At 40.4% G+C, this 14673-nt stretch overlaps 2 protein-coding genes across 12 annotated transcripts in view; one reads left to right on the top strand and one right to left on the bottom strand.

Moving 5' to 3' along the window:
• Positions 1-1596: 1596 nt before the first annotated feature.
• CNIH4 (cornichon family member 4) lies at positions 1597-8770 on the bottom strand. The gene is made up of 5 exons (XM_075147220.1): positions 8623-8770; positions 7096-7164; positions 5920-6032; positions 2395-2535; positions 1597-1798 (listed from the first exon to the last, which is right to left on the bottom strand). Exons 1-5 carry the CDS (start codon positions 8689-8691, stop codon positions 1771-1773), a joined length of 420 nt encoding a protein of 139 aa, XP_075003321.1. The 5' UTR covers positions 8692-8770; the 3' UTR covers positions 1597-1770.
• A 16-nt stretch (positions 8771-8786) lies between these two features.
• NVL (nuclear VCP like) overlaps positions 8787-14673 on the top strand; it is a 42816-nt gene continuing 36929 nt past the window's right edge. For 4 of the 11 annotated variants that reach the window (XR_012673167.1, XR_012673166.1, XM_075147196.1 and 1 more), the window contains exons 1-6: positions 8787-9246; positions 10828-10901; positions 12054-12106; positions 12195-12291; positions 13190-13244; positions 13730-13996. Coding sequence is in view for 9 of the 11 variants with exons in the window: in XM_075147196.1 (XP_075003297.1) it covers positions 9190-9246; positions 10828-10901; positions 12054-12106; positions 12195-12291; positions 13190-13244; positions 13730-13996 (603 nt within the window). In the remaining 2 variants the exon portion in view is untranslated. The other 7 variants (XM_075147204.1, XM_075147198.1, XM_075147197.1 and 4 more) reach the window with 7 other exon arrangements.

Below are 14673 nucleotides of genomic sequence, written 5' to 3'. Positions count from 1 at the left end.
TCTTACAAACATTTTCATTAATAATAAAGCTCTTATCTCAAAATCACGTCTTCGGAATAAGATATAAAACTGCTAGTCTAAGTGGTGGATTTACAGATTAATGATCATGTTTCTCAGTGTGAAACGTCATTAATGAAGTTTATCTACTGTTAGCACTACAGTAAAGACTTAACTCAAGCAGTTTACTAACACTGCCCTTTCTTCTAATAGATAAAACCCAACATATGTGTAGCATGTTTTTTCACATACAAATAAGATAACTTAATTGCCTACTATGTAAGCTGCTACAAAAGTTACTGACTTTCCTCTTTTAAAGTTTTATTTGCTCTCTTTTTTCCAGACCCACATCCTGTCTGGGTTTCACTTTATAAGGCAGTACTTTCTGTAGTTTGATTTTTGTGGTGTCAAGTAGTCAGTGGCATACAGCTGTGGTAGCTATTTCCCTAGTTATTTTTTAATGAGCATAATTTTCAGCAGTTTGTTTTTCATCTTTGCAACAGCTGAACTTGGACTCCATCCACCATAAATTTAAAGCCAAACTTTTCCTAGAACAAACATTCAACACGAGGTATCTAGAGAAATCAAGATTCAGTGTTGTCTTTTCACTGCTGGCCATGAAAACAATCTGCTAACTATAGCTATACACCAAAGAACAAGTACTTAAGAAGGAAAAACTCATAAATTTTAGGACTTAATTACAGAACTGTATTTTTGAAGTGTTTCACTTGATGTGTTTGTTTCAAAAAACCTGTTTCTATGCACATACAAAAAATTGAAAGACAGTGAGGGTACGAACTCAGTTCATATACTTATCACTGATGCAAGAGCTGCACAACGAGAACTTAGTTTCCCGGTGTCTTTGAAGCAGAGTTACATCAGACTCGGGATAACTGGGTTATGGTTTACCAGACCACCTCCCCAAGCTAGACATCCTCTTGATTCACCTGACTGGATATAGAAACAGCAGGTTCATGGAGTAGTGACTGCAGGTAAGTCTTTTGCTCCGCAACCAACTCCAACCCCGGTGCAATGAGATGTTTACTTTGTATGGAGGTCTATGATGTATTTCAATGACAAAATAGGAGTTGAAGGGAAAAAGCAAGTATTAATCATATTTCTTATTTATCTGTTTTTCACTCTTACACACAAGTGTCACCTTCACCAAAGGGACCTTAATCCATCCAAACACAAGACTTGATATAGGTTGTTGGGGGGAGGGGTGGAAAGGAAGAAAAACGTAACTTTTATTCCATTGCTTTTTAGCTGGAAAAAAACACTGACACAAAGATGCAAACTGTGCTACTGTTCCACTTTGAAATCTATGTTCCAAGTGCTGCTTCAAACTAGGCTGTAACAGGACAGCTTGACAGCCAGAGGCACATCCTGACACCTTTCAGTAAGAAGCAGACATCAGAGCTGCACTTAAATTTGTTCTGGAGCTACCACTATTATCAGCCTGTGCTGCTGAAATGAGTTTCCCTTCTCACCATTTAATTCTATGAGATCAGTTCTTTAAGCAAGATTTCACCTTACAGAAGCAGCAGCTCCAGCAGTTTGGGTTGTAAAGGAACAAAAACAAGTGCTACACAATTCCAATGTCTTTTGAAAATATTTTATGTTAAAAATACAGAAAAATATTTCTTGTTCAAAGAGGAAAAATATACTGCATGACGACACTGATCTAGGTATGTTCGGAAGGTGTCTGTGGCTCCACAACCAGTCACTGGAGTGATGACCCAATTTGGCAGCTAATGGTTCTTTTTCAACTTCTCAATCATTTATCAAAGCCAGAATCATACTGTGACAAAACAGAAAACATGATACCAGTGGATTACTGAAGCATGTGCAAGTAGGAACAGCTATGGCTTTCATGAGAGAACTGCACTTGATTCTGAAATAGAAAGTCAAGGCAACTATGCTACGTGCTTTGCTTACGAAGACAAGGGACTGCAGAAGTAATGCTGCAGTAGAAGAACAGTAGTTCTTCCATCTTGTAGTAAGTGGCCCCATCACAGAACTCATGGCTAAGTTTCTAACTTAACCAGATCAACCTTATTTTCTAAAACAGAACTTGTAAAATAAACTTGGTTCTCAAGATGATTTCCATTCTAAATAGTCTAATTATTCTAGGTGCTGAAATCATATAACTCTCTATATTGTACTTATAGTGTGTTTGAGTTGAAGTCTGAGTTTCCAAACAATGTTTGATCAGAAAGAATAAAGGCATATAATAATGAGCCCGCAGATAGCTGTCAAAATATATTACTGAGGCTTAGCAGGATGCAAAAAGATAAGACACTTACAAATACCAGCAATTACACTAGAGGAATAGAAGAGATAAAAATAGCTGGCAGACAATTCCTTTGTTCCTTGGGAGCAATTTTTGAAACTAACCTGTAAAGGTACATGAAGAAACAGAGCAGATGAAAGCCTAGTTTAATCATGGCTTCCTTCATGTGTGATTTCAGTTGTCCTCGGTTATGGATCTCTGTGGGATCAAATACTCCCATGTTTCCACTTGGCACCATAATGTACCTGAAAGTTTAAGAGGAGAAAAAAAAAAAAAAACAACAGAAGTATAGTCATCAAAACATCAGGGAGTGTGAGGGGAAGGGGAGGGGGAGAGCTTGCACAGAAGGGACTTTTATCTAAAGAGCTGTTTCACAATTCAACACAAGGGAGCTCTTTTTTAATTCTATTTCAGTTTCAGGATATTGCGTATATCTCTGCCACTACAACCCACAAACAAAGAATAAGAGAACAAGAAGTACCAAAAGCATCAGCCCAGCTTCCCATGTATAAATGGGAGAGTTTCCAGGTAATAGCCAATTCCAGTTCATTTTAATTGCTGTTCATGGTTACTTGGTGTTATGAAGGAAACGTCCAACCACAGTGGAAAGATGCATTAGATGAAAGGTACTAGAAAAGAATTAATTTAGCTATGAATTAGTGATTTATTTACAAAAAACCCCACATGGATAATCACAAACTCCAGTGGTCAAAATGAGATAGCATAAGACAAGGCAAAGGATCCGTGTATGATTCCCATCTTTGTCACAACCATCCTGCGTTACCTCAGCAGAGGCACTGAGGCTGACAGGATGAGAGATTGGGCAGAACTGAAGAAGTTAACTACTGCTGTCCAAACCCACATAAGAACAACAATTGAGTGAAATAAAGTGAAAATGTAAGTAAAAGGAAGAACAAAACCAGCAAAACGAATGTTTATGTCCTGTGAAAATTCAACAAGCAGCATGTTCTTTTGTCATAAACATATCTCAAGAGAGCAAATGCAACCATGGGAAGTTCTCACTCCAGCTGAGCTCAGCCTAGAACAGTAGTATTATTTCACTTAAAATGTCATACAGGCTCTACCTTCCTGGAATAACACTCTTTCTACACAGGAATTTAACTCCCGGTCTTACACCTGGAGCAAAAGAAAGGTCTCAGAACAGAACACGTTTTCATTTTCTTTACATACTCAAAGAATGGCACCACTTGTACCCCAAAAGGTGCTCCCCCACCTCTTACAACATTCATTTCAGTAATAGGAGGGGAAGAAAGGGAACAAGAAACAAGGATGTTTCCTAGCAGCAGCAGGAGACCAAAAAAAACCAACAACCCACAGTATTTGTCTTTCTTTCACGGAGGCATTAAAAAGCACTGCAGCATATTTGATTAATAACAAAGACAATTATGTCCCATTAAAAATAGTTCATGTGAAATAATTACAGTTTGAAAGTCTCTTCTAAATTTGAAGTTTTAAGCGATTGTTCTATTTCTAGTATTATAACACAAATTATTGTTCATTTACTGGAAATGTAATGCGTTTTATTGGAATAAAAGGAAGAACTCAAGTCTCCTGTACCAATTTATCCTAGAAATAGAGATAGAATGCATAGTTTTCTTACATCGCTAGGATATGAGTGCCATAAAGGTAGTATTTATTGATTTTGCTTTTTAAGAAGAATGATAACTCTTAAATGATGCAACTTAATTAAAGGTTGCGGAAGTTGGGAGGTAGTTTTTCCAAAAGACCCACAAGCTAGTACAGCTTATATTATACATCTAAGGAACTGCAGTCATGGACACAATGATGCTAGATGCTGACAGACACAACTCAAGCCAGTTGTCATACTCTAAACAGCAAAAAACTTCTGCAGCAAAACCACACAGAACAAGAAAACTTTCAGCTAAACAACACACTTGCTTTTGCAGACCTTTAACTCCTTCACTACAGACAGGATATTCCAGGCTATTAATGGGGGTGAAACTCCTCAATCCTCAGAAAGAAGGGAGGATTAGCAACACAGGCTTAACATTTTGATTTCCTGTGGCAGGACGAGCAAATTATCATACTGTCATATTCATTTATTGCCCACACTGCCCATCTAAAATTGAGGAAACAATCCTGGATTTTAGGACATTCAGAATGCCTACCCCATGTATGACAAATATAAAAAGAGAGCTGTCAATTCAAAACAGCAGTCAAAGCTTATTGCCTGAAGTGTGGAAATAGAAATAATTCTATCTTTTAAAATTCTCTCTGACCAGGTTTAGAAGGGAAAGCAAGTGGCTACTTTAAGCATTAACATAAGTAAGCAAAAGGAAGCAGCAAAGGGGTAACCAGTTTGAAGAGATCTTCAAACCTTCAAAGAAAATGCATTCTCTCTCTAGTGTCTCTGTAGAAACAGTCTAGCCTAAATGAAATATCAAATGCAAACTCCATACTTGCCAGCAGATACCAAAGGGAATACTGGTCATTTTGTGCAACAGTGTATACAGTTGTACATACCAATGGCCAAACAAAACTATCCCTATCTGTGTGCATTTAGGCAACATTTGTTTATTAAGCATAAAAGTTATACTGTCTCATGTTACCCCAGCTTAGAAACATTTGAAGGCTTTGCTAGCAGTTTTGTAGAAAACAAGGGTAATAAATGCATGGTTATTTTGCCCAAGAACAACGAGGTTATCAGTAAAGGGATCCTCAACTTCTTTTTAATGAGAGCTATGAAACCACTTGTTTAATTTTACCAGCAGCTCGACCCTGCAAATAGTTAAGCCCCAGCAGCTTCAGGCAAACAAGAATTACAGCCAACTTTTCATATCTATATCTTAAACATTTGGTCTTTTGGACTTCCTGTAGTACAGTGATTAGAGATAATTTGCGACAAATGCACACCCAGTTTTCATTAGCATAATACCTGTAAAGGTTCAATTCTCTGCACATCAAATGATACAAAATAAAAAGAACATTTTTGAACCAACAGTCCCAATGTTGCCACATGGAAACCCCTACTTACAAGTAAACCATTTCAAAGTGGTGGACGGCCAGTAAGTCATACAAAGACCAGTAACATTGACAGTTGTCATAAGATGAAAAGTCCGCAAACCTTTCCAAATATAAAGAAGCAAGACGGGAGACCAAAAACAATGTAACTGAGGGGCAAAGACAAGACCATAAATGAAGAAAGGTGCGGGAGGTAACACCACAGACCGATGGTTTTACAACCATCAGCCATGCTGACCTAAGTACTTTTACGCTGATATCACTATCAGGCATGTAGGCACAGCATGAAAAACATTAACAACTATGTTTGCAGTAGTACTTCATAATCCCAATTAACATGCTATTATTTCCTATGAACTTGAGAATGACTCACAAATCAAGATTCCTGGGCACTAGAGAGAATGCAAGGAAAGGCCAAAAGCTTCATATCCTTTACACTGTTGGGTTTCTTGTCATTTTAATTGCAAGGAGAGGACAGTTTTACGTTAGTTAGATCCATGAAGACTGTTAGCAGCTCAAGAACAAAACTGAAACATCTCATCATAACATATTATTTATCTTCATGCCACACCTAAAGCTAAACTAGTAACAGTGAAAAAAAAGCACACAAAACCCTTTGCACTTACCTATATATATTCCATGTCGCTACTGGCAAATTAAGGAGAAAGATGAACCAGTGCAATGAAATAAGCATTAATACAGTTACAACAGCATGGCCAATCACCTCAGGGACCACCCACTGTAAAAAAGGAAATTAAAAAAAAAAAGTTATATGCACAAATGTAAATTCCTTTCTGAAAAAGATCTATATGGAATTATCATCTGATTCTAATCATATCAAACTCAGACAGAAAATTCATGGAAGAAGAAAATTCATGTGATTTCATCACAATATGGGGAAATTAATAGCTTCAGACAGATTCCACATGAGTAAGCCAGAAATCAGGCCATAAGATATTACAACAGAGGTACTTTATCTAAGTATTACAAAAATTTCTAGATAGAAGCACAGCAGCTATTTGAACACAACTATATTACATAAGCATTTAAGAAAGTGAGTTAAGAAAGTATACAGTGCTCATCTGAAATCACTGCAGAGAACATTGGATTTAGGAATGAGAGAGGCAGCTAACTGAAATCTGTACAGACACAGGACATACAAACACCCTCAGGCTTGGAACAGATAAGAAAGTTAATCAATATGAAAACTGGCATAGTTAATTTGGGTCAGCCCCTGGCAATAACATATTTTTGGCTTGATAGCATCCTGCAGCATTCTCTCTTACATTAAGAAAGAAAATACCTTTAAATCAAAGTGAACACCCATGCAGGAAAGCCACATCGATTTAATGAAATCAGTTTTAAGCAGATTTGGTCAAAACGGTACTTTTCCTTGTCACAGTAAAATTCCCTACTGTTCAAGAGGTTAGAAATTATACAGAAGCATCAGAGAAAGTTGCTATAAAGATCCCAGAGTTCAGCCACGAGTAGACATCCTTGGTGTGGCACACCTACAAGAACGAAAGCACACCTACAAGAGCTCTGCAAAGAGTTAAGTCTCAGTCCCACGAATTCAGAGTAGCAGCCCATCTCAGAGCACCAAGGATCAGAAGAGCAGCCATTCATGACTGAATTTGCTGAAAGACGGGCATCCAAAAAAGACAAGCACACTGAAATGAAGGATATATGCAAAATATTGCCAATCAAGGCTCTTCAGATATACATTACATCCCTGTTATTTGTGACGGTAAGATGAAGGACTGTTTTCTTAAACCACATTAAATGCAAAGAAGAATAATTACTTTATTGAGTTTTGAGCAGCATGATCTAGCGTTAATGTAGTCACATTCCAAATCTGATAGTGTAATTATCTGAAGTCCAAGATAAGGAAAAATTGTATGGTAACTCAGAATACACAAAGCTTTATTTTTATCCAATAAGTTGAGGAGAGCATTTTGCTCTCAGCGTAGACTGTCTTGTTCTGCAGCTGACTTGCCAAAGGCATATTTCAATTAGTTACAACTCATTCCTACTTTAGGTAGAAAGTTAGGCCACATTTTGGCATCAGGCCAAGTGATTTTATGATGTTTTTCCAATGGCAACTGTTGCACAAATGCTAAAGTTCAGTTCAACGCTTAAAACAGACCAGGGAGGCAAACGCAGTATTTTTAGCATCAGAATTATTACTACAACACTTGAAATCAGAACTTAAAAGAAAGAAAAAGTTAATGCACTTTTTGAATTCTCGTCACAATAAAGCTAAATAGTGCAGTTTTAGGAAGTGGATCTACTTTTTTTACATTTACAGCAATACTGGATTAATTCATACTTTACTAGGAAATAAGAGGGTAACATCATTATCAAATGAACTTTCAGCAATTGAAATATGAAGATTTCAAACAGAAAAGTCCTCTGAAAAAAGGCTTAGCGTGCATGTGTGCACATCGTCATGCTATGTCCTGTAAAGTTCATGCTCCTTTTCTCCAAGAAAATGAAGAAGCACGAGATTTTTTCTATCCCTAAAAAATAGGTAAGTCTTTTCATTTTTCAACAAACAACCTATCGCTCTAGGATGAATTTCTTTCGAGTGCTTCCATACTTTCTTCTGTTAGGAGAAGTGAGTCGATTCTGAAATAGCACCAGCACTGAAAGAATACGAGAGCCAATTCTCTTTTATTCAGACAAAAAAAGAAAGCCAAACCAGTGCTTTGACATTCTAACAATACCAGAGAGCAACAACTGCCGGGAAGTTTGTAATAAAGAATATGGAAATCCTGTTTGTTGAGGAACTCACAGTCTCCCGGCTAAGAGTTCACGTCTAGAACAGAGTAAGGTAACCTTACAATTAAGAGACTATCGTCTGGCCCTACTTTTCAAGCCTGTGTAGTTTCTGAGGGTGTGAAGCCTGCTTTCAGCACCCTTTTCTCTACACCGACGCCAAGCACATGCTACTTCTGCCGAGGCACGATGTATTTTCCGTAGCGCCGGCCGCAGAGGCCCGCGGCAGCCTGCAGCCACCCCAGCTCCAGCCCTTGAAGGAGCCAGCATATTTCGGGCACTGAATCACCCGCCGTTCCCCCGCAGCGAGGCGCTCCCCGCCTCCACAGCCTGCCCCGGGCAACCCCCGCCAGCGGCCGTTACCCAGCACAGGCCCTCACGCCCCGCCACCCTCAACCCACCGCCGGCCCGGCGGCTCCGGCCCCGCCCGCCCGGCCGGCCGCCCTCAGCGGCGCCTCAACGGGCCCGGCCCACCTCGGTCCCGCCGGGCGTGGGCGCAGCCCCAACCCTACCCGCCCCGGGGGCCCCCCAGCCCCGGAGGAGAAGGATACGAAGTAGACGGAGAGGAAGATGAGGGCGCAGCAGTCAATCAGCGAGAAGATGAAGACCACCGACTCCATCCCGCCACGGCCGCCGCCCTCCCGGCCACCGTACGCCACGCCCCCCCATCCGGGCAGGGCCGCGCCTGGCCCCGCCCCTCCCCGCCGCGCAGCATGCTGGGAAGTGGAGTCCCCGCGGCAGCCCGCGCCCGGGCCTCCTCAGTGGTCGCGGCCTGGCGGTGGCAGCCGGGGCACGTCCCTGCTCTTCGTGACGGCGCTGCCGGGCATCTCACGCAGCCCTGACCGCGGGCGCCGGTTCTGAAACTTAATAAGCGGCCCGGCGGGTCAGAGGCGGGAAACGGGAGCGCGCCCACAGCACGGCCCCTCCGCCGCCGCCGGGCCGGGGCGGTCTGCCGGCACTAGGCGGGCAGTTCGAAGGGGGCCTGCGGCGGCGCGGCTGAGGCGCGCCCGGGCGCCGCCTGCGCACAATTCCCGCCCGGCCGCCCCGCGCAGGCGAAGCGCTTGGACAGCCGCTTGGCCCGCGGCGAGGCGCTCGGCCTCGGCGGGCGGCGAGCGGCGATGCGGAGCCGGCCGGGGCACTTCGTGGACCTGCGGCTGAAGCAGCGGGTGAAGCAGGTACCCGCCGCGGGCAGGCAGCGGTGGCTGGCCAGCGGCCCTTGTCCCCGCGGGGCGGCAGCCGGCGGGGGGGCTCCCGGCGGCCGGCACGGCGGGGCTCGCTGACAGGGGCCTTGAGCATCCGGCCTGCTCAGGTGCGGGAGGGAACGGCAGCCAGCGCCGAAACCCCGCCTTGTCTCTCAGGGCTTTAAAAAGGCTTTTAAAAGACCTTTAAAAAGGTCTTTTTGTTTGTTTTATTCTATTTTTGTTTGTTTTTTTTACTTTCTTTCATCCTCTTCAGTAGTTCTGATCCTGAAGCTGGCAGCTATTTCAAGTTTGAAATGAATAGTCAAAAAAAAACCCACTCTGGGTAGATGTAGGCAAATTGGAAGTATTTACATTTGGAAACATGTACGTCGATTATATTAAATGAGTGAAGAAAGGGAAAAAATGTGATAACTTCCATAATACACATGTGAAGAGTGAAGAGAACAGCGATTCCTTCAGGTGGCATAGTCCTGTGTTCTATTTTAGGAATATTTATGGTGACTTTGCAAATTAAACACCATTTTTCTGTGTCAGTGTATAAGTGTACTCCGCTTCTAACTCCTTAAAATGTGAGCGGCTGCTTGAGAGAGCTTGCTTATTTTCCTGTGGAAGGTCACAGTTACTATGTCTTGACTATTCTGAAATGAAAGAACCAGCTGGACTTACGGTAGGCTTGATACTTTCTGCAGGTCAGTACCTGCCTATGGGTGATGCGAAGTGTAACATCATTTTAAAAAATAATTCTGTATTCAATTGTAAGCAATTTGATTGTTTTAAATAGAAGTATTAATTTAAATGAGATTTTGAAATTCTCCTTGCTGTGACATTTGTGATACCATATCTTTTAGGGAGATTTTCTGTCTCCTTTTTCTTTTTTTTAAGAAGGAATCCACCATTACAGTATTGAAACTCCCTCTCACGCCTAATTTGGAGAGTGGGGGAAGAAAGCAAATGGAGTACAGTTGTACCTGAAATCTGGTACGTTTTCTCACGCTTTCGTAATTGTGGTTTGAAAATGCAGTGGATCAGCTGCTGTCAGAAAAAAAAAAAGGCTTGATAGAATTCGCTTTCATTTATATACTTTTCTATAGTATTCTTTGAAACATCTTGCAAAGTTCCTATTATGACAGTATCCATACTAATTGATGTAGATTGTTTCATTTTTAAGGTAGAAGATCTAAAACAAAAGGAGGCTAACTGAGAGAAACCAAGAACTTTAGAAGGATTGACAATAAGATGGTGTGTGGGTTACAAAGTCATCTTTCTTACAAAATAAAAACAATGGAGTTGCAGCAGCAGAAGTCACCGAAGCACCAAAATACAGTATGCTGCTTTTCCCCAGGAAACATAGCTAGCTAGTTGTCTGTGTCTTGATAAGCATTTCCCACTTCATTGGGAAATACTTGCTAACTGTCCAAGGCAATTCAAAGCTGTTTCTGATTTTCACTTTGACATCTAAGAAGAGTAGAGTTTGAAATAGGTACATTTGATCTAGCTGTTCTGGTGAAGTGATTGACAAAGATTTTATTCCCTGCTTAAAATTCTTCATTTCAGTATCTTGCAAGTAGTAAATGTGGCCAGTATGTTGACATTGGAATTCTAGCATCTGATTTGCAGAAAACCTACAGGTGAGCAAAGATTTGTATTCTTATGTTCCACATTCAAAATATGGAATATAACAATTACCATGTTATTTTGCACTTGTGTATTTTTAATCAAAATTTTAATTTTCTTTGTGTTAACTTCATTACCAGTTGTTGAGGTTGATTGAAACAATAAGATCATTTCCACTCCAGTGTTTTCTTCTGCTGATATGTCTAGTAATTCATATTTTATTAATGCATTGGCATTGCAAGATCTCGTTGCAGTTTGTTTTTTGTGGGTAGCTTTTTTGCTACAGATGCATTACAACATGTTGGTCTTTGCCCCAGTGAGCTTAAAATATGAGGGGAACATAACACTTCAGTGCAGGCAGATGGGGGAGATACGGGATTCAGTAAGACCCTAAATCTTGCTCAGTTGCTAAACAGGACAGTCAGTCTTGCCTAATTATTTTTAGGTTGTTACGCTTTTCTGGGTGGGGAGCAAGGTTGTGTTTCAGCAGATCATTGGTGGGTGCGGGGGTTAATGAAGGTGGAGAAGTGTATTCATTTATGCTTGCATGTTCTATTTATTTGCGCCTTGTAGGAGAAGGGGAGCCAAATCCCTTGCTTAGGCTGCTTGCAGGTCTTGGGTTTTTGTTTTGTTTTTCCTCTGACAGTTATTGTATAAAAACAAATAAATAAAATATACCCTCAGTAAGTGAAGGTAAAAGGTTGATGATTTTTGTTTGCAATTAAGGATGCTTATTGAATGAGATTTTCTTATAGTGACCATATTAGCACAGTTACTCCTTGTTAGACTGTCCTTTCTAGACCGTAGTCCTGTGTTCATATGTTCTTGTTTGAATTAAAATTAAAAAATCAGTAGCGTTGTGAAATAGAATCCAGTGTGCTCATTTGTACCTTGTTGCTTCTCTATATCTACAGTTAAAAGAGGACCTTGATAATTTTCACTAAACTTCCCTTTAGAGACCAGTACAGTTTAGTGGTTTTGTTTCATTCCAGTGATTGAGCTATTCCAGGCTTAAGAAGAAACATCACGTTTTCACATAGTTGGTTTTTAATAAGAACTTGTGTAGAAGCTTGAGTATCAATTTACAATGTATTTTTTCCACTGAGAATGACAATATGTTGCTGGACAAAGCAGTTGGTGTAACCTGTTTATTTTGGTTTTTTCAGTGCAGAATATGGACGAAGAAAAAGAAATGCTTTTAGAATACAAGTTGAAAAAGGTAATTCTGTTAGTATTATGTCCAAGATGCCAAATTCTTTGATTATGCTTTGGCTGTTTTCTTATTGTGTTTGAACTTTTTCTTTCAGTGTTTGGAATAATCAGTAATGAAAAAGAACGTGAAGATTTAGCAGTTTTAGAAGCTGAACATGTGGCAAAAAGAGCAAGACAACAAGAGAAAAATGAGTAATAAGAATTTTTATTATTGGATTACTTTAACAGTGCCATTAGTATTATCATTTCTTTAAAGCTTTCTGTCTTCATATTATTAAATCTTGGTAGTTTCAAGGTTACAGATAGATCCTTGATTTCCCTTAGGCTTGTCTTCATCAGAAGTTACCTGTAGTTAATAGAAGCACTCTTTTCACTGAAGACAAGCAGATACTAGAGCCAGTCATGATTTCTTTGTTATAGGGAACATACAGCCCTGAATTAGTGGATATCCGTGGGGCTTCCTTGATAGTTTTCCACATAAGGTCCCAATCCTCATGTGATTCAGTTCCTTTGTTTTGTTTTGTTCTTAATCTTTCTTGGGTGTGAGAGATATTAGCTAAATCTGAGAGATAAGACTACAAGACAGGCTATTCAGAGTAAATCACTACTGGGTATGAGATTGGAATTAAGATTTCCTAACTCTTAACCCTGTGCATAGTCTCATGGACCATTCTGGTTTCTCTAACCTGTGATAGATATTAAGGGTCTCATGGGCAATTAGGACATTGTAATCAAAAGGACTAGTCTAGTTCAGCAGTGATTTCCTACCACTTCCCTTGTGCCAGCATTGGTGATTGTGTGATCTCTTGGTGAACTGAATCAGATTGATCTGACATCACTTTTTTTTTAAGACTGTCTTTCAGCCAGGTTGCCAAGTTGATCCAACTCATCCTTGGAAAGGATGCATTTTAAACTCTTCATAGTAGTAAATTTAAAGCATGCTGGTCAGGAGTTTTTCTCCCGTCTTAGGCTACATATCATGGTTGTGGGGAACTGTGTTGTGGAAATTGCATTTGTTCATTTTTGTGGGTGTCTCACCTGCAGTTCTGCTCTGGTACTTTAGTTTTTTTTTTCTTCCTTCCATGTAAAGGACTGCAGGAAGTGCCACAGATGTCTCTGATTATGATGATTATCCAGAAGATCTAGTAAGTTGTATTTTATTGTGATTGTTTGTATTTGCATAACACATGATTCTGTGTTATGAAATTGTAATGCACTTGTAGAGTTTAAAAGTGGAGATGAACATGAGGTGTAGCTGGAGTTGGCAGTTCCAACTGAGAATCTATAGAGCTAAAAGGAGGCTATTTTCTGAAGAAAAAGGAAGAACCTATGGTGGGGATTCACTTTGGAGGAAAGCACACTGGGGGCCCAAAAGACTTGGCTATTGAATGAAATGATTGAAGGAACTGACACATCTGACTATTACTGGCAAAGGCTGTTGCCTCTTCAACCAGAAGGTGTAGTTTTGTATGCAGTCATTTGATTTGCAGAGGAGTGGGTTAGAAGATCCAGGACTACTTTCTCCAGCGAGGATGCTAACTGAGGTTTATGAAAGTTTTCATTGGTCTCTTAATATAAATAATCCAAATTATAACTTGTACATTTTCTTTTAAAATATATTAATCTGCAGTCTACAAATCATATGAACAGTTCCCTGCTGAGCTTATACAAGAAAGGAAATCCCGATTCTGTTCCAACCACTCCAAAAGATGACCCAATGGAAACCCCCCCTCCTGTGCGAACACCTCCTCAAACAAGCACCCTCTCACCAGGAACAAGAGTTGAAACACGCATCTCTGAAGCGGGCTGGTTCATTGATAAAACTCCATGTGGAAAACACTTTTTCATTGACCTTTCTGAGGATGGAGAAGGAGATGAGAAGAAACTGATTTCTGAGGTATTCTGTTTTACAAACTCAATGTGATTTAAGTAGCAAGTATGAATATAATTTCCTGTGTGATTTGACAGGCTTTTGAAGGGTGATACTAAGGCCAAAAGCACTGTCTGTCTTTCTGGATTTTTAAAACATATCATTTTTATCACAAACATGCATGCTGTGTTTAAAGATAGTGAACATGTTAAATAGAAGGGAAAGATTAGCTTAAGCTCAGTGGGGTATTTGTTTTTAGCTTGGTTTCTGAAGAAGAAAGGGCTTAGCTCATTTTTCTGCTGCGTCAGAAGTGATTTTTGAACCCTCTGGCCCATTTCAAGCATGTTTGTATGGGGCGTAAAAAGTCACAAAATTATGAATTTCCTCCACATTTTTTGAGGAAAATGTAGTGCTCGGTATTAGGGAGACCCAGATTACTGCCCGTACTGAGAGGAAGATAGTGGAACTTAGCTGGTATTTATTCTGTTTGCCAGTGACCAGCCTAACTAGTCAGGAAGCATGTGGCTTGCTGTAGCCATAGCATGTAGTCTCCCTTAGCCAGTGGTTAAGTCTTAGTGAGCCTGGGGAAAGCTGAAGTTTTTTGGACGGACAAGAGTTGGGGAAGTTGAAAGGAAATTGCATTGATTTATAAAGCGATTAAAAATAGGTCCTACTCCCCATCCATATTGCCCACTTTGTGACAC

The sequence above is a fragment of the Calonectris borealis genome, chromosome 3, assembly GCF_964195595.1.
Source record: "Calonectris borealis chromosome 3, bCalBor7.hap1.2, whole genome shotgun sequence".
In the NCBI taxonomy this organism is placed as follows: Eukaryota; Metazoa; Chordata; class Aves; order Procellariiformes; family Procellariidae; genus Calonectris; species Calonectris borealis.
This window is presented reverse-complemented; position numbering and strand designations above follow the sequence as displayed.